Raw genomic sequence first — 23,379 nt, 5'->3', positions numbered from 1 at the left:
GCAGCTTGGTGAAAGTGTGTTAAGAGTCTCACAAAATGCTTTTTCAAGACAGTTGTGTTTGTCGTGTAGACCACATGCCACTACCTGGTAAACACATTTTGATATTTGTCTTATTTTTTCCTGACATATTACACAGACTGTAAAAGAAATCATATAAAATCCAAACCCATTGAATTATTAAAAATAGCATCGCATCTAAGAAACATCGAGGAGCTTCATTCTGATAAGAAAGCTAATATCTACAATAATTAAATGCAAACTTTAATTAACTCAGTCGCTCACATACCAGAACCCTTATCAGAAGCTTTACGATATCATGAAGATGCAACAGTTGTAGTCATATCATTTTTTAATTCACTAAACTCATTACCTTCTTCTTCATGGCTTCTCCCATTTTGTTTCTCTTTTTCACACAGTTTGCTCTGGAACTGAGGAACAAGGTGTGGCCCTCTGTCAGGCAGGCTGGGGTTCGCCCTCACCCACTGGGCTGCATGGACTTTGTTCCCACCAACTGCCACATCAACTTGATGCAGGTCTCCTACCCCAAAAGCACTACCTCTGCCGGCAGGACTTTCAGCATCCGTTTTGGTCGTAAAAACTCCATCTTTGGCCTGGACCCCGACCAAGGTAGGAGCTGCGCACAGTCCTCTAACCAAGAAGATTAGAACAATCTCAACAGTGTCACATTTTCACTGCGTAAAGTAAGAGTTGCAGGGATTTATCCCTCTCATGGTAATATAGCTTACCACTAGCTCAGTGATCATTTTGATGCTTTGATGCATTTGATGCTGTGACTGGACCAACCCCAGCCTCCCAGTGTAACCAAAAAGGCCCAACAAGGATTCTCATGGTAAAATTAGATGAGTAGGTTGCTATTAAGACTCCATTAGCCCTCGGCCATTATATTCAAGTTACTGACATGAGAAGTGAGTGAATGATATAGGAAAAGACCTCAGTGCAGAGCAGGAATGTGTTCACTCTGTGGTGCGTTAGAGGTCACAGAGCAGAGGAAAAAAGTGAGTGATTTAGTTGAAATGGAAAGTAGAAGATGTTCAAGGAGAGAATAAAGTTTGGAAATACTTTTAAAATTTGGTTTTCAATAGGAATTTTAGAGGTTAACATGTGAACTTCTACTCTCAGCAAAGATGAAAAGGCAGTACAGCTGTCTAGACAGCAGACAGTCAGCATTGTTCCAAGATGCTCGGCCCCATCTTTCCTCTGAACACCAGCTGCCGGTCAGACATCTGCCAAGCACTTGTACTGATGAGATGTTGCTGTGGCTCTTTTTTGAAAGCTGTCGTTAGAGTTTGAACTGTCTTAGATCACCACGAGTATTAAATCTGTTTTCAGTTTTTGGATATGTCAGGTTATTACAGCTTAGCTTGGCATTCAACCCGGATAAACAGACTTCCTTTTACTGTGTATATTAGCTGAACGATGGTCTTTTTAAGACTTTGTTTTTCGTCAACACCAAATTAAGAACAGATAAGAGTATTGCTTCATAGCTTTTGAACATCTGGCACAGATGTAATTGTCAGAGCGTGAAGTCCTTTTCATTCAATCACCCGTAACATCTCTCCTCTCCTTTAGCACAACTGAACCCCATGTCCCACACTCAACATTGCATGACCAGCATGGGAGCTCCGTCCTGGAGCTGCTCTGGTTTGGATGGGGATGAAGCGGATGGCAGCGGGGAAGTGAATGTCGATGGAGGGGAGGGCTTGAATGATAGTCGCCACGGAGAAGGCGGTTTGAGTTTCCTGCTCAAACAGGAAGACACCGAGACACAGGACGCCTACATTTACTTGTACAGTCGTTTGGACGTTGCTGTGAGGGAAATGAAGCAGTATGTTGCTCAAATAGATGTGTAAGTATTACAGCTCGTATTCATCACGTTTAATTTAACAGCACTGAACCTTATTTTCACATAAATGTTTTCTTATCTTTTGAAGGTTATGCCTATTCTGCAGATGTTTTCTTCAATCACGTGTGCCACATATTAGAAAAAAGAAAACTTTTACTCACATCCATTCAGAAATTAGTCCCAGCATTACCGACCTTCTGCTGTTATCAGATATTTCCATTCCACTACTGTTTTTGAGTCGGCTATTTTCGTAACCTTCTCGCTGACATTCAGAGATCTCTGCGTGAAACGCTGTTATCCCCACAGCAGCCTGTCTTTGTCTGTCCTCCCTCTGCCTTGTTTAAAGCTGAGGATTTACAAAAGGAACATTCTTCAGGCCCAAAATATTTATGGGCCAGGCCCAGTACAGGAACAGGGAGTGAGGCCAGGATAACATCAAGAGAAAGAGACACATATTGTGTGTCTGTGCTGAGGAAGGGGTGTGACAATTTGAATGAATACATGTGTATGTTTTAGTTATGGGGCCCATGCATTGTGTATTGTATTAGAAATGTAAGCATAACAGTGTCTTGACATGAAGACTTTAATTTGAATATAAATGATCAAGTTCTATAAAAGCTTTGAATATGCTAAAAACATAACACAAAATTATGGCATATATGTTATATAAATTATGATATATGCTCTGTATCATATGCTAAAGATATGTAGATAATGTCTCCAAGGTAAAGGGCAATATCTATATTTTGTTGTTTTCAGATATATTTGTTTATATTTTTTTCTCTAGGCTGTTGTCATCCATCACCGAGCCTACACAGCTCCAAGGAGAGGGCGGAGAGCCTCCAATCGATGAGGAAAATCAGCCGCCCGCCCTGGTCCCCTGTGAGGATGGATGTGACCAGGACAAAGTGGAGCAGGGCGGCACTAAACGAGTCTGCTTCAAAGTGAACGAGGAGGACCAGGAGGACTCCGGCCACGACACAATGAGCTACAGGGACTCCTACAGGTAAGTGCTTACTGAATATGCAGCTACAGGTTACAGTGTAACCTGGCATGGAAGCCTTAAACACACATTATTCAAAAAGCACCTGAAAAGGTAATAACAAGGCGCTGATAAGACACATTAGCTAAAGCTTCAAATAAACAGGCTTAGGTTGAAGACCCCCGGAAAACCATGAAGAAGAAGGCCTTGCTGGCTTGTTAGCCTATGGAAACAGGATATGCTGGATATGCTTAGGGAGCAAACTGCACTGTCTATCAAAGATGCTGGGGAAAATGGGATTTACTTCCATATTGGAAAACACAACTGGACTATATTCTAAAAACTTTTATCTTGCTCTTGATTTCAAACTGGCATATTAGAGCATACTTTCACCTTTTCTGTATATTTCTATTGCAAGTCGGCATGATATCATTTAAAGTGGTATTTACCTCATGGTTTTCCGGGGGCCTTCAAGGTATTTACCTCTCAAATTATATTTTCTACAATTTGAGACCTAAGTAGCTTATATATAACTCCAATATATAACTTGAAACACTTTGACCTTAATTATTTAAAGTAATATTTTCATTTCATTGTTTATTCATTCATCTGTTATAGCAGCATCACAGGTTAAAAACAACTCCTTAAAAACAAAAACAGCGCTCTGAGACTCCCACTTTACTCCACAAACCTATAATGCTTCTCATTTCCCCCCTTTGGAGGCTATAATTCATTCCAGATGTTGCCATTTTAACTGAGATGCAGGGCTAAAAATGACTTCAAAATACTCTGGTTGAATCTGGTTATGTCATTTGCTTGTTGCAAGTTCATTCAGATGATTTTTTTTTTGAGGAGTGTGTGTGTTCACTGAACAGAGAGCCACTGAGCCCCACCCTCCACCACCCACTAAGATATAGTTATTGGTTGTCAGTGCGGTGGGCTGGTGTATAATAAAGCGAAATGTTTGGGGCGCGGCCTCCTCACCCGCTCTGTCATTAAAGCCTGGCCACGTCGTGTGAAATGCAGCTACCTCATCGTAATAAAATGTATAGCAAAATGTCGGCTCTTCTGTGTGTGGTATAAACGCACGCTCATGCACTCACACTTGCACACAGAACTGTTTACTCAGGGTTTTTTGAGGCCAAGTAGGAAAAAAGTACTCTGGTCAAGGTAGCTGTACAAAGCTGCCTAGTGAATGTGGATGAATCATCCCACTTGTAAAATTTTGCATGTGATGAAAAGTGCTTATGTGTTTCACGTGTGGGTGGTGCTTTTTTTTAACGTTTTTGTCCAGCTGAGAGAATCAGGCAGTAAAGCCTGAGGTGGTGACAGACCACAGTAGAACTCAACAGCTGGAGGTCAGTGGCCAAGCGCAGCCTGTGACAGATGCAATGTTAGCGGAAGGACAGGGGAGAATGACTTTTACGCACACACGCACACACACACACACACACGGTCAACAAAAAAAATGCAAAGGGGACTGGGGTGAAAAAATACACAAAGAAAATAGTGTTTGTTCCAAACTCTGCTATATTGTGTCTCCCATAAATCACTGCTTCTCTAGTGTGTGTGTGTGCATGTGTGTGGTGTTGTTCGTGCTGCTACATGTTGCTTACATGTGATGATGGTGGTGTAGAGAGCTGTAGGTGAGCATTTAGACTGAGATGTGGTAATCCACAGTGAGCGCTGTGTGGATGAGAGCGTCATCCATCAGTAGTGGATGTCTGATCGCAGGATAAAGTGTAATGATCTGCACTAGACCTTCTCATTAATGGGGAGAAGTGAACCCAGACACACACTAGCAAAATACTCATCTAAACCACTGAATCCCTTCCCTGTCTGAGTCCAGATTTTATTTTTTCTATCTAAAATGTCTCCAATCTACTTTTTCCAGGAAGCTCAGAGATTGTATCACCATTTTTTTCTTGTCCTTGCTTGCCTAATATGTAAATAAGCCTAAAAATCACCTATAATATGTATCTTTTCTAGGAAAATGTGCTAAAAATATATTAAGTGTCTATTTGATTATGGAAGAATATAATCATTCAAGCTGTTTTAGTGAATATGCTGACATTATTAGCATATTTTAAACCTTTTTTTTAAAAAATTGCATTGAATAGCACATAAATAGCGTATAACAAATGGCTACAGTTTAAGTAGGAATGTCAGAAGTTGCTAATGAGTTGTTCACTATCACCCCGCCTGTATTAACAATTAAAAAGATATCATCTTGTATATAATTTAATGTAAGTGAGACCATGAGAGCTGTGTGCAGAGGTGTGTTTGCTCTCCATTACTGCGGACAGGTTAATTATCACAGTCGTACTCACACTGTTGGCAGGAGATGTGTGAAGCTAAATTGGATGTCACCTTCTCTATCCATGTGTGTGTGTTTGCGTGTATGTGTGTTTGTGTGTGTGAGACAAAGGCAGAAGCCAAGTTTGTGTGCATGCCTCTGAATTCAGTGAGGAAATGCAGCTCCCTATAACGAATCGGATAGAAAAAGGGAATAATACAGTATAAAGAGAGGAACATATATCATTTTACTGTAAGTATGTGATATTGTTTTTGTACACATTTATGAGAAGCCAGTGGAGCATTCAAGCCAAGTTATCATTGTAGCACCTCTACGGTAGCCACCCCCACCATCCCAACAGCACAAATTTACATACATTGGACACCACAGAATAACCCAGCAGGTGATATCCAGGCTCCACTCCCCCCACTTTGTCACCCTGCCAGCCCAGATAATAGTAAAGCAACACAAAGCCAGTGATGGTGTTTTGTAGGTTGTAGTCGCTCGTAGGCCATTTGTCATGGTAATTCAGCTTGTGAATCATTCTGAGCTTCTCTGAGGGGGATTGCAAGCGTGCTCACTTAAAGCCATGTATAATTTGAGCCACATAAATCTTCCACTTGCTCCCGGTAATCATGGTGAATCACATCGATGTATGACTATAAATACCAGCCCCGCTAAGGCTGAAATTGTCTCTGCACACCAGCAAAGGAAGAAAGGAATACAGTCCCAACTAAACGTGAAAACTAGGAAAAGAAGTTGTTCATAAAAGCGTCTTTGTAAAGTGGAGAGCTCCATTTTATGCACACGCGATTTATATCCGATTTATTTGGGAATCTGATATAGCTACAGTTTTACTGAATGCAGCTCTGTGTAAGGCAGCAGCAGTTGTTGTTGTTGTGAGAAGCGTTTAATTGCCTTTGGTTTCATATACTGTAAATCAGAAAAGGCATTTACAATCACAAGGATTATTTGGCAGCATAATTACTAGATGCAGCTTTCCAAATTCTCTCTGTGGTTTAAGAACGGAATGAGCCCTTTTTTCCCTAATGCTTTTTAACTGGGTGCTACTTGTGTGTGTGTGTGTGTGTGTGTGTGTGTGTGCTCATTGTTACAGTGAATGCAACAGCAACAGAGACTCCGTCCTTTCCTACACCAGTGTGCGAAGTAACAGCTCTTACCTGGGGAGTGATGAGATGGGATCAGGTAATAAACGGCTTTAAGTTGATCTGTGCATGTGTAAATAAGCAAGGTGTATTTAATGTTTTGACTCTCCTCCACATTGGATTTTACACCACACACTGATCAGATCAGATCCGATGTTGGAATGAAAAGCCAGCTCAAAGGAAAAAAGAAGGATCTCTGTTCCAAAGTTAATTGGATGTAAATAATATAAGCTAGGCTTATGCAAACATACACTTCTGGATGCTTAAAAACAAGAAATAAAGGATATTTCCGTAAGAATAAATCTGTGTGAGCCGTCTCATGATTTACTCTGTGCTACCTTGTTTTTTCCCAAGACACAGAAATCCTCTAGATATAGCTTGGAGGTGACTGTGGCTGGATATTATAGAAGCTGCATTTCATTTAAAGCCACAATAATGTGCAGCGAGCCAAGTATGTGTCCACTGCTATTTATTGCTTTGTTTTTTATCAGCGTTAAGTCATGAACAGCTCACGCTGAGATGTTGCGTTGTAATAATTTATTAGCCTTCATTCGGTCTAATATGATGCTCAGGTCAGATTTTGCAGTGACAGATGGAGAGAAGTGTGTTTTAATAAGCCCAGATGGTCGAATAAAAATTAATACTTGTTGTAGAAAGTGTGATTATTGCCTCTCATCAGCTATTTGCTTTTACTCTCAACTAGGGGACGAGCTGCCGTGCGACATGAGGATTCCCTCTGACAAACAGGACAAGCTGCACGGCTGCCTCGAGCACCTTTTCAACCAGGTTAGTTCGACCGTTGAGTTCGGAGTAAGTAAGTAATTCCTGATTAACTTGGAATTTTTTGCTGTATTTCCCCAAAGTGCTTTGCCTAAGCCCAGGCCTAACTCTAACCCTAGTTTTTAAACAGACTTTAAACTCAGCCACTAGATGTAGAAGTTAAAGATGAAGAAACAGGGAACACACATGTCAGCATTAACCATTTGGAACAGATCACTGTGATGGTAATCAGTCGGCATCTGGGCTGAGTTACCTCATGCGGCTTGCTGTCCTCTGTTCGGGATTCTGGCTTTCTCTCTCATCTCATGACTTCCTTTCTTTCTCTGTTCTCCACTCTGTCTCCTTGAACACGCACAAGCTTTCACTGATGCACAGACTAAGTTGAAGACATGTGTCCGTCGTTTCATCTCTTCTTGATGTCCTTTGATTCCCTGCTGGTGGAGTTGGGGGGTGATAGGGGCACAGCTACTTTGGCTGCAGTAGTTCTTTGCACATGTAAACAGCAGCTCAGGGGGCCTGCTAACACAAGCCTTGTTGTTGTTAATTCTGGAAAACCTCTAGTGAACTAGAAGAAAAACTGGCTTCATTAACTGAGTGTGTGCATGCTTTTATTCCTGCACGCAGGTTGACTCAATCAACAGTCTGCTCAAAGGACCCGTCATGACCAAGGCCTGCGAGGAGACCAAGCACTTTTATTCTGACCACAGCCAGCCAGGTACAGATTTGTTTGTGTGTGTAAGCACTGTCGAAAGGTGTCACTACGGTTCTGTCAGAGAGCTGGCGCACAGGCTTACAAGTTCTCTGGTTTAACATGAACAGAGTTTCGCCAAACCGAAGACTGGACTGTTCGCTGTCGTTACGTTATCCATAAGAACATCCAGGAAGACCCTTGGAACCTGCCCACCTCTATCAAAACCCTGGTGGAGAGCCTACAGAGATTTGTGGATGGTTAGTAGAAAACGCATACGTGCATGCATGCCACGTGTTCATATACAGTTACAATCTCTCACTCCATCTTGTTTTTTCTTCTTTCTTTATAGATGGAAAGAATCAGATCCTCCTGGCTCTGCTCAAGTGCACAGGTAGAGCAGCGTGTCACTGGTAGAAGAGAAAATCAGTTTATATTCAGATCAGCTCAGCAGCAGATAATCAGACTAGGTTCAATCCAGTTCTAATTTTCCATAAAATTAACAGAAGAGGTGGACCGTGCAGTCGCCCAGCAGAACTCAGGTCTTAAGCAGCCAGAAAGGTCTCAAAACAGGAGCATTTAAAATTATTCTAACAGCTCTTTGCATATGAGGTCATCCATCATATGAACTTACAGCCAATTTCACATCAGGAATTCTGCAAATCTTTAAAACCTCATTTTAAGGATCCCATACATACACATGTATATTTATGTAGGTTTATTTAGAAAGTAATGAACACATTTCCAGTGCAATCAAATCATACAAATCATTAAATCAAAGTTTTAGCATCATTTTTGTCAAAAAGGTCATAATCAGATGTGTGACTATGTGCTGGAATGAAGATTGGTTTCAGAGCACAACATACTCCAGTCTGAACTTTCTCCAGTGACATATGGCATTAGTTAATGGCAGATATCCTCTCATGGTATTCAAGCCAATAGAATCAACTGTAAGCATTAGAGCAAGTTCAGGATATGTAATAAGAGAGGTTACAGTAAGACTGGATACCTTACCCTCTCCTCCACAGTGAACTTCCTTTTTCTGCTGCAGATGTTGTTTTATGTTGTTCTCTTTGGTTTCATTGCTTTTTTTCACCCACTTCAACTCCTCATAAGTCCCTAGTCGCGTGCCCCCTGAACTCTCTATGTCACTGGCGTTATCATTCCTTTCTTTCTCCCCTACCAATACCAGACACATCTCTGCAGCTGCGAAGGGACGTGATCTTCTGCCAGGCGGCGACGGCTGCTCTGTGCACGCTAGCCGAACAGGTGCTGACTGCACTGCGTTCTCGCTTCAACAATGCCGGCGAGTACCAAGAAGACGGCAAGGAAACCAGCCGCAAGTGGCTAGAGCAGATATCCGCCATTGGTATTTTGCTGCACTTCCAGTCCACGCTGGCTCCGCACCTGGTGAGGACAAGTTTTGTATTTTTGTTTGGTTCTTAGAAAGTTGGCTACATAGCGTTGTAGTTTGCAAATTTGCCTACTAAACCCAAAGATGCTCAATTCGAGCCTGGGAAGAGGCACGAATCCCTTGGGGGACTGCCTCAGTGAGGGCATCTGATCTAAAAACCTGCCAAATCAAATATGCAGCGCTTCCTGCTGTGGTGAGTGCTCATGAATGAGGAAGCAGCCGAAAGTAGCTTTATTTACCTATTAGGGGAAAAAACAACAAGGTTCATAGTTTGGCGTAAATTTTAAATAATAACTTTCCTGTTGCAGCTTTTTCTTATTGTGTGTGTGTCTTTCTGAATCAAATACTCTGAAGTCTGTATGACTTTGTAGCCGCACAGCTGTCACCACAACTACCCAAACTCTTACTCTGGTGCAACATCTGAGCTTTCTTTCTCTCCTCGGGCAGAAAGAGGAGCGGACCATGCTGGAGGACACCAAGGCGGCCCTGTCAGATTTGGACAAAGTCACTGTGTTCTTCAGGCAACTGGAGGATGAGTGTCTAGTAGCAAGTAAGAGACTCCCATCAACAAAGACTGACTTGCCTCATTCAAAGCGCACTGGCGTTAATGAGCAGCTGTATGGTTTCACCAATTCTGAATGAACTTCTATTGTGTGGATGCGTGGTCGCTGCTCAGGGTGAAATTGCCATTATGCCACTGCAGATTTCATTTTCTTTTCCATGAAGAGCCGCTGAAAAGGAACTCAGACAGATCTGTGGTGACTCCATAAATCACCTTAAACAAGGGCAGAGCATTTCAGATATCAAGGTCGCCTCTTTTAATCTTTATTGCTGCTGAGAGACACTTGACATATGTCACATAAGCACCCCTATAATATAAAAACAATATTGAAGTACTTAAGAACACAAATTGCAGTATGCGGTATATTGGAGTAATATTTCTTTGAACCATGATAATAGTAAGCTTTCTCCTGCCAATTCACCAAAGGGTCCAAGCATTTATTATAGTGCAGTGCTGTAGTTTCAGCTGAGGATGCAACCAGGTTGTTCAGAGTGGGCTTTGTGGACATCTTTACATAACTGGGTGCATTTGTGGCTTTAATAAGCTTGGTATCTGCATTCACTAAAGGTGCTCTGGGTTACCGGAAACCCTTAAAGTCAAAGATACAAAGGATGACTGCATCGTGAATCGCTCCTCTTTTCAACAGCCTCAATGTGGCCAGCAGAGATTGCTGCTCAAAGGAAAAGCGCAACGTGCACTTCCCATTTTAAAAGGCAAATCTGTGGATGAAGCAGGAATTTGCTATTCTGTGTTCATGCTTGGCTGGAGAAAATATTTTGTGCACATTTGCATGTATTTTACACAAAAACATCACTCAGTGCATGCACTAACGTATTGCTATCGGTCATTAGTATTGTATTCCTTATGTATGGCAGGTATGTGGGGATAGATATACTTTACAGGTCCAGTCTGGTACAGTTTGCTATTAAAAAATGTTAATGTTAACCAAGCTTCTTTGCTGACATCAGCTCAGACTGCTGCAGTGCAGGTAGATGGTTTTTGGCGTCACAGTCCATTGGACACTATTGATTTGCTAACAGCATTTTCAGAGGGATGAGAGGTATATGTAAGGTACAGACGTTTAAGCACCACAGAGTCTGAAGGACCTTGAAAGGATCACAGCCAATTCCACAAGGTTATTGCTTGGTAGGTTCTCTAGAAAAAAGGATTGACCCCAGAGGTCACGCAGCAAAGGTCATTTTTTTCCCATTTTCTGACAAGTGCTCATGTATCACTGCTAGAAAAGGTTAGGAGAATTGAGCACAAGTCAGCTTCAGATTTATATATGATTACTTATCTCATATTTTTTTTATAGATTCATCACAATTTCTTTCAAACTTACAATTTCTAAAAATGTGCCAGATATTGATGCAATTTAAAGGGTTATTACAGAAATCAGGTGCCTCTGTTTATTTGTTTTTTAACTTCTCCCTCATCTCTGTATGTGTGTTGCAGACACACCAGTGTGTTACCAGGTGGAGGGCACCAGGCATGCCCTGAGGGTCACCCTTTACCTGGACAGCTGTCACTTCAATGAGCTCCCCAGTCGGCTGCAGAATGGAGGCAGCCTCAAACTCCACACTGTCCTGTTCACCAGAGGTAAGAAAGGCAAAGAACATAATTCCAGGGTGTAGTTCAGCTAGTAAAACATGACGTAGCGCTGGCAAGTAGAGCCGAGTATCTACTCAAAACCTTTTACTGTGGAACAAGCAACAAATCATACAATGCATCAGGCACAAATTCACTTATATACATTACACATATAGCCTTGGATCATTAAAACACTCAATGCACCATGCAGCCTTTCAGCCTCTTACACATGTGCGTTTCCTTAGAACTTTATTTGATTTTATTAAGTTAGACTGAAGCCTTGTATTGACCATTTAAAACACTCACTTTAGCGCTCCCTGAGTCTTTGTCAGCCTAGTATGAAAGTAAAGCATTATACCAGTCTGCCAGTTAGCTGCTAATTTTCCATGCACGAGTCCTCATCGGATCATTAACCTCATGAGAGACCCCATATTGTTTACCGTGTATTTCCGAATACAACAGTGCTCCAAAACATTTAGTAGTGCAGATTTGCAGATGAACATCGCCACCTACTGGAAAAGAGTCTTGACTGCAGCCTATGGGGAAGCACAGTGATATATATATATAATGAGGATATATTTTTGTCACATATATGCACACTCACACACGCAAACGTTACATTAAGTTAAAGTCATAGGCCAGGGGTCAGCAACCTTTAACACCCAAAGAGCCATTTGGACCCGGTTTCCATGCAAAAGAAAACACTCAGAGCCGCAAATACTTTTTGACATCTAAAATGAAGACGACACTGTATATATTGTTTTTTACCTTTATGCTTTGTGTGAACAACTGAGGTGTGTTGCTTATGAAATCCATGAAGTGCTACAGAGAAAATTACATTTTATTTATGTAATTAACACATTTTGAACTCTTAAAGAAATATAACAAAAGGAAAGACAAAAAAACAAGAACTGTTGTGAGCCGCCATCCTCATATCGCCTTTGGGCTTTTGGAGCCTTGACCTGATTTTTTTTTTTTAAAAATGGAAAAAAAGCACTATGCTGCTAAAAAATGAAAAAATGGATATTTGCAAAATTCTGCCTAAATATGTATTTTACCTGGTTAATGTGTGTGGCGGGGTGTGGTCTGCAGCGCTGCTGCAGGGGAGACGGACGCATGTGAGCGGCACCTGCAATCACGCCTCGCCGCCTTAACGTCTGTGCTATCTATGCTGTTGTGTTGGTGTGTGTCAAGTTGTGAACTGAAAAGCTACAGCCGGCTGTATGCGTACAGCAACCGTGTGTGAAAAGTGGTCGATAAAGAGAAGCTGTAAAGCATGTTCATGGAAACATCGTCGGGTCTGCAGACGATGCTCTAACACCAAAAAATAAATAAATAAAAACCATTTATCCAGTTATTAAATACAGTCCTTATCTTTAAAATTGTTAGTTAACCCAATTACATTTGAGCCTGAAAATGAGAGACTGAATAAAAGGGCTGCAATTCCTAAACCAAATCCCTTGAATTATAGTTGGAAGTCTACACTTGAGTCATGTGTGGACTGTTTGGTTTGAGTTCTACTGTGGTGGTGCACAGAGGCAGTGTTATAAAACGTGTGTCATTCTCTAAATATTCATAGATCTAACTATGTGGCTTCTATTTTTCCAGCTTTGGAGCGTCCAGAGGGAGCGTCCCAGCAGGACTGCGTTGCCATGGAGGACTTCCAGCAGCGCACTAATGCTGTTTCACTGGAGAAAGTCAAGGCCTACTACCGCAGGCTCAGGTACCTGTTTTACTCTTCACTACCGCTCTTCACTGGCTTTCCTGGCACTGAAGATGTGTTTCACCTCAAGGGGAGAGTTCACCCTTTGGTGTTGCATAACAAGCAGAAACTGCACTTTGTATATTACATGTGTGAAAGTCAAGCTTTCAAGGTCAGAACTTAATCATGTATCCAGAGGAGTCCTTGAGCAGTTCCCACATGAACGAACAGGATTTAGCTACATATACAGCAAAATGACTGTAGTACTGTTTCTCAAGTAGTAACGTGTTGAACAATATAAATGTTAACTCTTGAAGTTTTAATGGTTTATGATTGAAGATGTGCTATATCTATTATATACCAGTGTTTTTACATCGTGTGTGGTCACTGATATGTGCACCCTAATTCCCAGAAAGTGATTCAACAATGCGGCATTAATAAATTATGAAATACTCAGTTTAGCAGTTACAAAATCTGTAGATACTAGATGAGTCAGCTCTCCAACGAAAGTGAGTCACAGGATGCAAATCAGTAATTTTTCCAACCCGATGAAGAGTTTAAAAAACTGAGAACGTAATCCTTCTCTCCTCACAGAGCTTTCTATTTGGAGAAGTCAAATCTCCCTACAGACTCCAACACCACAGCAATGAAGATAGACCAGGTAAATATATACTGTTTTTAACCTTGATGAGTTTATAGTAGTCTGTATGGTCTTTTCATGTGTAGCATCTGTCTAGTTATTGTAACATAAGTCAATTTTTTATATATATATATTGTTGTGACTGAATATAAATGCAAGCACAGATACTGGGCCTTGAAGTTAGAGACCTTCAACCAAGCATTTCCAAAGTAAGATGAACTGGTGTGTCATTCCCTCCACCGGAAACTCCTCCATAGCTTGTCAAGACCCTCCCCGTTAACTCCAACTAACCCCAGCAATTATAGATGGTGTCCATTTGAACTTCTAGTGTCCCACACTGACTGTAGTTGAAATAGATTGCAGTAATTAAAACTGAATAGATCATAGTTTTAATATAGAAAGAGAAAGACTGCAGATTTAGACTTTCTTGTGTTGTATTTGATGGTTGTTTTCTCCCCATTTCTGTTCTCCATCTTACAAGTCAGTTACTCTACTAGTCCCATGTTTTAAAATATTTCACATGAATATAATTATATTATTTTGGAGTGTTCTGTTCACTTCAATACATTTTTTTGTCTTGGTAATGAGAGACTTTTTAATTTGCTTGGTTTGAAAGCGATTTAAAAAGTCAACAGTAGTCTAAGTGGCTTGTTAAGGTGACGTCTTTTGTGATGTGTTATTGAATCATCTTGTTAGCAGTGCATTTAACGGCTAACCTTCCCTGACCTTTACTTCCTCCCGCCTCCCCGTAGCTGCTGAGACCCCTCAACACGCTGGACGACCTTTGTCGGCTAATGCAGTCGTACATCAACATGCGCCCGAATGCCCAAGGCCACCAGTCAGGTGTCAGCGTGCTGTGTGTGTCCTCTGAGCTGTGTAACCGCCTGGGAGCCTGCCACATCACCATGTGTGGCACAGGGATGCAGAGGTCAGTGTGGCACCACACCACAGAATTATTATGCTGCTTTTGTTGTGTCACTGGACTGTCAGACTGCATAAAAATAACAGTGCAGAGTCAATGACATGCCCCATTGGAACCTCACAAACTCATCCTAACCTCGCCATTCAAATTCATTTTACTTCATTTTTGGGTTTATTGCAGAGGAACACACACTATTAATCACTGGCCTTCATGTTCTTTGCAGATGTACTCTGACTGTGACACTGGAGCAGGCAATGATCCTAGCCAGGAACCATGGCCTCATACCGCGCTGCATCATGCAGACCATGGACATAATGCGTAAACAGGTAAACCTTTAAGAAGATCTCAGTCCTGTTAAAATCAAGACTATAAAATATGAGTCAACTATTTTATTATATAAAACAAGAAACACTTGGAGAGCACAATCCTTCGACAGGGCAGCGCACTCTCTGGGCACTATTTACTTGTTGCATTTTTTTGTATCTTGTTTTTATTGTTCTCTTTATACTTTAAGAAGTTTGTTGGACAGTAGCGTGACAGGTGTTTGTTTGGATTACAAAAGCACAATGTAGGAGTACGTAAGGCATAATAGGTACTGATTTGTAAATATCTGGACATGAATAACCTGAGCTTCTTAGATAATATTTTACTACAGTATATTTTTAACCAACTAGGCAGCTAATTTTTTCTCTTGACAACACTTTCTCTAAAGATATAACATACTTTGGGGCCAACCTGAAAGAAAGGCAGAGTAGTGAAATGTAAAGGTGAGCTCAGAGGTCAAATGTGGCATGATATTTGGATGTCATACTTACAATGTGATGCTGAGAATCAAAGTTTGACCTTGTTTGAGCTTGAGGAAGAGGTCAGAGGTCCAAACTAACGTGATATTTGGAATCCCCATATACACTATATTGCCAAAAGTATTAACTCACCCATCCAAATCATTGAATTTGGGTGTTCCAATCGCTTCCATGGCCACAGGTGTATAAAATCATGCAGGTAGACATGCAGACTACTTCTACAAAAGTAGAGCTATGAAGTTGTAGGCCTTGTAACATCACAGAGCGGGGTCAGCGGATGCTGAGGAAAATATTGTGAACACGTCACCAACTTTCTGCAAATTTTCTGCAGACCTCCAAACTTTCAATTCAATTCAATTCAATTTTATTTATATAGCGCCAAATCACAACAAAAGTCGCCTCAAGGCGCTTCATGTGGCCTTAAGATTAGCACAAGAATAGTGCATAGAGAGCTTCATGTTATGGGTTTCCATGGCCAAGCAGCTGCATCCAAGCCTTACATCACATAGCGTAATGCAAAGCATCAGATCCAGTCAGATCCATGTAAAGTACGCTGCTACTAGACTCTAGAGCAGTGGAGATGTGATGAATCACGCTTCTCTATCTGGCGATCTGATGGACAAGCCTAAGTTTGGCGGTTGCCAGGAGGATCGTACATGACTGCATTGTGCCAAGTGTAGTTTGGTGGAGGGGGGATAATGGTGTGAGGTTGTTTTTCAGGAGTTGGGCTAAGCGCCAGTTCCAGTTAGTTAGTTTAAGGTGAAAAAAGTTCTGACATGGTAACAAAAGACTGGCAAAGACATTTAATGCTAAAAAGCACAACTACAACAGCGTAACATAAACGAGTACAACTGAGTATCTAAGAAAAGCAGAGTGGTTGAGAATTAACGATAGGGAGAGGTTCTTTGCATCAATTTTGCTAAAGAGAACAGGGACCACTCAGCGGTGTTAGTGCACAAATGGCCTGCCGCCATGATGATAAGTGGACGTGTCATGTGTAAAGGCGCTATTAAAGCTGAAACAAACATGCGCATCATAGAAAAATCTCTGCTGACATTCAGGCAAGGTCTTATATTGAACAACATTCTGCACACATTGCAGATGCATGGCACCGCATTAATTGCATTTACTGGCATTTAAAAATTGTTTTCAATATTTTTCCAGTGAAAGGAACTTTTAATGGTCATCAATCTAATTATACAAACAACCAAACAAGAAATATGTATAGATTATTTTGTTAGTTTGAAATGCAATCTTTTAGGACTTATTTAAATAGACAGCAAAGTTCAACTTAATTGAGTTGATGCGTGAACACACTGGATCAGAAATCCTATGTAGCTCCCTTTGCTGGACATTTAAGAGCATGTTGTAGTATATTATAGAACAGTAATGAGCAGTTCTAAACCCAACTTTTCATTATTTGTCAGCAATTAGCACTTCTGTTTTTCATATTTTACTGTTATTAATTTTTCATATTGCATTTCGTTTGTTTCTTTCCATGCCTCTGTCATAAAATACGAGCACACGGAGAGCTTTCTGTGTTTAATCTGTTAATGGCAGTCAAGCTGTCTGTTATGTTGAGCTTTTAGCTTATATATTTTCTCTCTTATAAGGGGGCAAGAGTTGAGCTGTCTGCTAAAAATCTCAAGGTAATGGACCAGATGCCTCCATCAGCTCCAAGGTACTGAATGAAACCATTTCTAGGCACCTTAAGCCATGCCTTTCAGATAATTGCACTGTTTATATGTAATCTGGGTGGATTCCCCTCATTTGAAGTTTTGCTTCTTTTTTTTTAAAACAGGCTCTTCAAGCTATGTTTGCCACCCTCAGATGGAGACCTCTAAGGATACTGTCACTTCAGCAAAGTCATCACAGAGAGGGTGAATGAGGAACTGATGATGACAGGAGCATAGAGACACTGGCAGTGGAAAACCTTTGCCTCTCCCCATTGCCCCGCTTACACAGGGATCATTCCGGCGTGGATACCACTAGAGTCTTCAGAGCACCTACAGTGAGACTGATGCAACCTGAGTCTCAGGACTAGTTATGTATTATTTTACTGGAGCTAACCATATAGAAGCATTATTCTGTTGGCTCTCTTTCCAAACCATGTCGACTTAACAACCGGTTCAAAATATTCACAACAATACGAAAAATGACGAGGCCCCATAAAGACAATGTCCACAGTGGTTATTCTCACAGTTGAGCTTGTATTATTAACTGGATTAACCAAACTACCTGTAGCTGACTGTCATCCTAAATGCAGACATTTCATTTTGCCTTGGACTGCAAAATCCAGAGAGTTGCGTGTTTCTCTGTTCAGGCTGGCGTTCCCCAGGGCTCAATGTGTGGACCCCGAGTGAAGTAGAATACTTGAATGCCCTGTAATTCATATAAGATGCAGAAAGTTAAAGATTAGACAGAGAAATGGAAGTAGGGATTGAGGGGCAGATGAAGATGGCATGGGGGTGGGGTGGGATTGCTGCATGTGGTTACTGTGCAATTACTGTAGGTTTAGTGTGAGTACTGTATTACTGCACTATATGAAGAATAGTTATTTATTGTGTCCAAGAAGGAGCGTTTTATCGCCTACTTATACTATATCGGGTATTAAAAGAATCTAAAAGCATTCCAGCCTACGTATTGAACAGTATTTAAAGGACCAATGGCATGCCGTCTTTTGGATGTAACTGCTCTGGTGTATTTCATTTTATTTATGTGTTACATTAATCTTCAGGGAGTGCAAGGGATGGATGTACTGAAGCTAGCTAATCAGAATCAGGACAAAGGAAGAAACTATACAAGGTTGTTTCTCAACAAGCAGCCAAGTTATCAGGATACTGTTAAATTATTAATATATTAATTCAAGTCTTCTAGTTGAAGGATAACCTTCACTTAACTAAGACACCTTTTGATTTTTTGTTTTTTTCAATTGGCTTTTATGTTGTCTCGAAACGATTGTGTTAACTTTAGGTATTAAAAGAAGCACAAAAATTGGTCCATTCAGTGTTAGAAAAAAAGTACTGTATGCAGTTTGCTGGTGATGTGAACAAAGGGACTGTTTGATGACTGAAAAAACCCAGTAACATTAGTTTACTGACCATTTTATTATTATTATTTTGTACATACAAGCTGTAGCAGTGTCAGAGGGAGGGGGAGTGAGGTCGTGTAAATTAAACTGGATGATATTTTATGGAAATAATATAGTATATAAAACCTTTTTGTATGTTTAACTGTGCATTTAAAGAGAACCTGATTCTCTTTTTTAACTGTAACCTCACTGACAACTTGTTTCTGACTGTTAAAAAAGGTTTGACATGGATTTCAAGGACCTCACTTGACATTACAGCAGGTCATGTGATCTTTTTATTTTTTTATTTGGTTCATGTTGGAATAGTCCCTACACATCCCTTGGCAGTAGCATTACCAACACAAATTGACATCCATCAGTTGGCATATAAAACCCATGGCTATTTGCATTGTTTTAGTTTTCTTTCTCAAACGTTGCTCTTAACCCGAGCACTGTAAATATGATAAAACTCCCAGTGCAGCGTTAGTTATCATAACCTGGTCTTAACTGTGCTACCGGTTCAAATTAGCTAATGATTGCAGCATATCGGTGTAGCAGGACATACATGTCACTGATTACACATGTACTTACATTATTCTAATGTTTCAAATTGTATATACTTTACCTGCAATTTTTTGTTGCTTGCAAATAACTGTAAAAAGGATTTTTGTTGTTGTTGTTGAAACTTTCTAAAAATTATCATTGTAAATGGAATCTTAACAAGCTAGTGAATAAAATGTTCTCAGTACGACAAACTTTTCAGCGCAGCAGTATTGTTGGCTGATCCAGTGGCGGCTGGGATGTCCTTCGGGATATTTTATTTTCATTTTGATGTTTGTTTGTTTCTTTAACCCTTTCTTCTTTACAGTGGACCCTATGTATGTGCTCCGTGTAAGTTTGCATGAGTCAAAAAGATGATTACATCTTTATGCTTTCACACCATGACAGCAGGCTGTGACTAAGTAATACCATTGTGATGGTTTCTTTTTTCATCTTACTCATTCTCATATTTGTGCTTGATGTCATAGTGCATATAATCTGGTGTCATTTGAATTAAAACAAAAGATCCAGTAATCTGCTAATCATTTAACTCTTATAGTTAACTGAAAACAACAGCGACAAAATAAGAAATGCTTGAGCTGGAAAAAGTTCTGACATGGTAACAAAAGACTGGCAAGGCCGTTTAATGCTAAAAAGCACAACTACAACAGCCCAGTAACATAAACGAGTACAACTGAGTATCTCAGAAAAGCAGAGCGGTTGAGAATTAACTATAGGGAGAGGTTCTTTGCATCAATTCCGTTAAAAATTGTTGTTTTCAATATTGTGCACCTTTTTAAATTGTATATAGGCTTTGCATTATTTTGAAACTGTTGCCGTTCTGCTACTCTCATCACTGTGTGCGCGTCATTCACTTTCAGGTGGATGCAAACTGGTCTATATTGTTTCACGCTGGAGTGTGCGCAAAGCAGGCTGGGATGCTCCATTTCTTTGTCTGCTGTCTTGGCTGTTGTTGATACCGTCTCAGGCTGCATGTGTATTCCTGTCGAGGGAACACAAACCTCGAGGCATAGCTTGACATAGTTTTCGGTGTCCATTATCCCGAGTGAAAAAGCTTCACGCATGAATATTACATGAGAGTGCATAATCCAGTTAAACCCTTTCCTGCAGTTCCTCCCGTGTTGGAGTTAAGTGGTGAAGATGGCAGGTTATCTTACGCCGGATTCTTAAAACTAACACGATTCTTTCGGACATATAGTAATGGACTTCCCCACCCTCCCAAGTTAGTTTAAACCCTAGGATTGTTTAAAGAGAGCACTGGAAGAAAGCTGGCGCTTGAACTTGGCCTTAATTCATTATTGTAATTCGATTAAGAGCATTTCTGGCAATAAGATGATTGAAGAACGCTTTTAAATCCCTGGTCACCAACGAAATAAATTTCGCATTTCGCTCCTTGCTGTGTGTCAGATGGCCGGAAGGGGCTAAGGTAAAAGCATACACGGTGCAGTCTCGCATGCTTATTGCAATTGGTTTTTCTAGAGGGACCGACATCAACTGCATTCACCACCAGCACACACCCCTCAGCACCGGTGATGCATCCCCGCGGCAAGGGCACTGACAACTCCTCCTCAGAGTCTCGACTTTAGAATGGTGCAGAAATCTCTCAACGGCGGGGTTTACCCAACTCAAGCCGGAGAGAAGAAGCACAAAGTCGGGTTTGTGGGTTTGGACCCGGGAGCTCCGGAATCCAGCAGGGATGGGGCACTGCTCATTGCGGGCTCGGAAAGCACCAAGCGGAGCAGCATCCTCTGCAGACCGAGGTCCAGCATCTCCGCAGGAAGACCCAGACCGTCGAAGAAAAACGCCAGCTATCGGAAACTACAGAATTTTCTCTACAATGCGCTGGAAAGACCGCGGGGATGGGCGTTCATCTACCACGCTTATGTGTAAGTGCAGTTTTGGGCTTCTGCCACAGTTGCCGTGCCTTGGATTAGGAAAGATGCTGTGGAGTTTTGCAGATCGGGTGTCTCGTTCTGCATTACTGATAATGATCGTGCGACGCAATAAAGGGTTAAATGCGGTCCTGCTGCCGAACTGCTACAGCCTTAATCACACGACAGGAGTCACTTCACCTCCATAACTCCTTCTCCAACTCTTTATTGTTGGCTTTTGCAACTCATGCTTACGTCAGAGTGTCATTTTGGAAGACTTTAACATGTCCACGATGCTTGCAGTTAGTGTTTAACATGTGCCCACGTCCACAAACGGTTGGTCTTCATTGACTGGAGTTACCATACGTTGCGGCAGCTTTCAGCACCGTGCTCCGTGGACAGCTCCTAGTAGACGCTGCAGTCTGACTCCGCACAGTGATGTGGACTCTGCTAACACGCATGTGTGTGCGAGCGTTGAGGGAGAACTCAGACAGTCTGTTGAGTTCTTGCAGCTGTAACATGGTGCTTTGCTGTTGTTTCCCTTGTCTGTTAGGTTAAGTGAGGTTTGGGTCGAACATAAAGAGTTAATGTCAGACCCCCAGAGATGCCATCATCGATATGAGGCCTCACGATCTGTAATCTCTAGTGAGCATGAAATCACAAAGGATAACATGATTTTTTCATGCGGAAGTGGTGCTGCAGCAGTTTCTGTCTGCCAACCTGGAAGATGAAAGATTGAAAAAACAGTCAGAATCTATTCAGTAGACTCGCAGGATACCCAGTCTCTGATCTTACATTTCTCATTTATTCATCGCCTCCCTGCCTCATAATCGCATGAAGTCCATGTCGTGATGCAGACTTCCTGTTTAATACAGCAGACATTAGTCAAATGCTTTTCTGCGTGGACCCACTCCAGTGTGTTATGTATAACATACTAATGAGATGAAATGGTTACAGTATGTTCCCTTCACAAACACATTCTTCAAATGAAAAGGTGTGTCACCTGTGTTTGGAAGACCCCTCTTCCAGCTTCGTCTGACTCCTTCCAGTTCAGTGATGCTGCATGCTTAGTAGTTAGGAGATGAAGTAGCCACAGCATTGAGGAATTCACTGTGCACAGCATATCGAATCCCCAGACACAGCTGGATGCCCAGAAGTAAGACTGTGCTCTAATGTGAAACCACACGCACTCACACAGAGCCCTCTGGGTACTTCTGAAATATTAACCGAATACTACAGCAGCCGAGTCTCCATTTGTTATGCCTTTTTTTTTAAAAGATGCTCTTCATTGCTGCTCTTAGGAAGCAGTGCGAGCTCTGTGGCTGAATCTAGTGCACGCAGACATGATGTGTTTTAGTAGCCAAGCTACGCCAGACAGCCTCGTTAGAAAAGGGTCAGTAAACATGTGTGTTGTCTAAAATCAGAATCCTCCAGAAAGTTGTAGAGTAGGACACGTGACCGCGATCAACAGACACAAATAAGCACCAGCCAAAGAAGCCACACAGAGTCACCACATGTCTGCCCTCTATTCCATTTGTCTGTTCTATGCATTATTCATAGTCATCACACTTCATTTAATCTCCCAGCTCTATCTTTCCACCTTGCTGATTTATAAAACAATCATGTGATGACAGTAAGCTCTTTCCACCGCCGGTTCGGTCTGTTCCTTATCCCTTCTGCAGTGGAAAATGCATTTGGCATGAAGTAACAGTTGCCTTGAATGAAGCAGTACTACAAGGTATGCTAGCAGCTTTCTTTCTTTTCGATGGGGTTTCTCTGGAAATGTTAGTCAGGTGTTGTGTTCAGTGGCCTCAGTTGTAATGCGCGTGAATAATCAATATGTGGAACATGAGTACTATATAGCCAGAATACTCTTGGGCTTGCTGCTTTAGGTCCTCTCTCTCTCTTTCTCGCTTTATGTTTCTGGCTGTCTGAGACCAAGGCCAGCCTTTCTCCATCACTTTTGGTCAAACATTAGATAAGGGAAAGAGACACAGTGATCTACAGTCATGGATCCCTGTGGGATTAAATCTCTGCTGTTGTACAAAATTCATCTTGTCTCAGTTCTTTCTTGGCACAAATTCTGCTACAAAAGGTGTTTTCGTTAGGCTTAATGCTATTGAGACAGTAACGTAAAGCCAGTTCTCTGCAGCCTGTAACAATTTCCACAAAGCCAAGCCATATTCCCAATCAGATGCAGTGCTGAGCTTTCTGTTATCTTCAGCCATTTGGCTTCTGCAGGAGCCTGATTATAGTGTGTCCTCTTGCAGATAGAACCAGCTGTGTGAGATACTTGAATACCCTCTGCAGCTATAAGATGACTAAATGTCTCAGTTGTGCACCAGAGTAGAATGTGACAAAAAAAAAGACTACAAAAACTGACTGAATAAAGGCAACAAAATGACTAAAAGACAATCAGTACAAAAAACAAAAAAATAATTCTGTTTTGGTTATTGTGAGAGACAACC

At 41.3% G+C, this 23,379-nt stretch overlaps 2 protein-coding genes across 8 annotated transcripts in view; both read left to right on the top strand.

Moving 5' to 3' along the window:
• Positions 1 to 19,237, top strand: part of prex1 (phosphatidylinositol-3,4,5-trisphosphate-dependent Rac exchange factor 1) — a 77,166-nt gene extending 57,929 nt beyond the window's left edge. Inside the window, exons 24-41 of one of the 2 annotated variants that reach the window (XM_085259575.1) lie at positions 417 to 627; positions 1,591 to 1,867; positions 2,652 to 2,870; positions 6,260 to 6,348; positions 7,012 to 7,094; positions 7,713 to 7,803; positions 7,908 to 8,036; positions 8,129 to 8,170; positions 8,969 to 9,186; positions 9,638 to 9,740; positions 11,208 to 11,351; positions 12,951 to 13,065; positions 13,639 to 13,705; positions 13,849 to 13,893; positions 14,437 to 14,612; positions 14,830 to 14,932; positions 17,023 to 17,090; positions 17,211 to 19,237. In XM_085259575.1, the coding sequence (XP_085115701.1) occupies positions 417 to 627; positions 1,591 to 1,867; positions 2,652 to 2,870; positions 6,260 to 6,348; positions 7,012 to 7,094; positions 7,713 to 7,803; positions 7,908 to 8,036; positions 8,129 to 8,170; positions 8,969 to 9,186; positions 9,638 to 9,740; positions 11,208 to 11,351; positions 12,951 to 13,065; positions 13,639 to 13,705; positions 13,849 to 13,893; positions 14,437 to 14,612; positions 14,830 to 14,932; positions 17,023 to 17,090; positions 17,211 to 17,253 (2,223 nt within the window). In that variant the 3' untranslated portion in view covers positions 17,254 to 19,237. The remainder of the gene's footprint in view (positions 1 to 416; positions 628 to 1,590; positions 1,868 to 2,651; positions 2,871 to 6,259; positions 6,349 to 7,011; positions 7,095 to 7,712; positions 7,804 to 7,907; positions 8,037 to 8,128; positions 8,171 to 8,968; positions 9,187 to 9,637; positions 9,741 to 11,207; positions 11,352 to 12,950; positions 13,066 to 13,638; positions 13,706 to 13,848; positions 13,894 to 14,436; positions 14,613 to 14,829; positions 14,933 to 17,022; positions 17,091 to 17,210) is intronic. The other variant, XM_085259576.1, reaches the window with a different exon arrangement.
• Positions 19,238 to 20,195: 958 nt separating this feature from the next.
• The window catches only part of LOC146550430 (potassium voltage-gated channel subfamily KQT member 2-like), a 41,001-nt gene continuing 37,817 nt past the window's right edge, over positions 20,196 to 23,379 (top strand). For 2 of the 6 annotated variants that reach the window (XM_085259125.1, XM_085259124.1), the window contains exon 1: positions 20,196 to 20,926. In XM_085259125.1, coding sequence (XP_085115251.1) covers positions 20,628 to 20,926 — 299 coding nt within the window. In that variant the 5' untranslated portion in view covers positions 20,196 to 20,627. The remainder of the gene's footprint in view (positions 20,927 to 23,379) is intronic. The other 4 variants (XM_085259128.1, XM_085259126.1, XM_085259129.1 and 1 more) reach the window with 2 other exon arrangements.

This window comes from Mchenga conophoros, linkage group LG20 (genome assembly GCF_057382185.1).
Source record: "Mchenga conophoros isolate Kocher_MC1m ecotype Shallow Benthic linkage group LG20, M_conophoros_male_GT1.1, whole genome shotgun sequence".
In the NCBI taxonomy this organism is placed as follows: domain Eukaryota; kingdom Metazoa; phylum Chordata; class Actinopteri; order Cichliformes; family Cichlidae; genus Mchenga; species Mchenga conophoros.
This window is presented reverse-complemented; position numbering and strand designations above follow the sequence as displayed.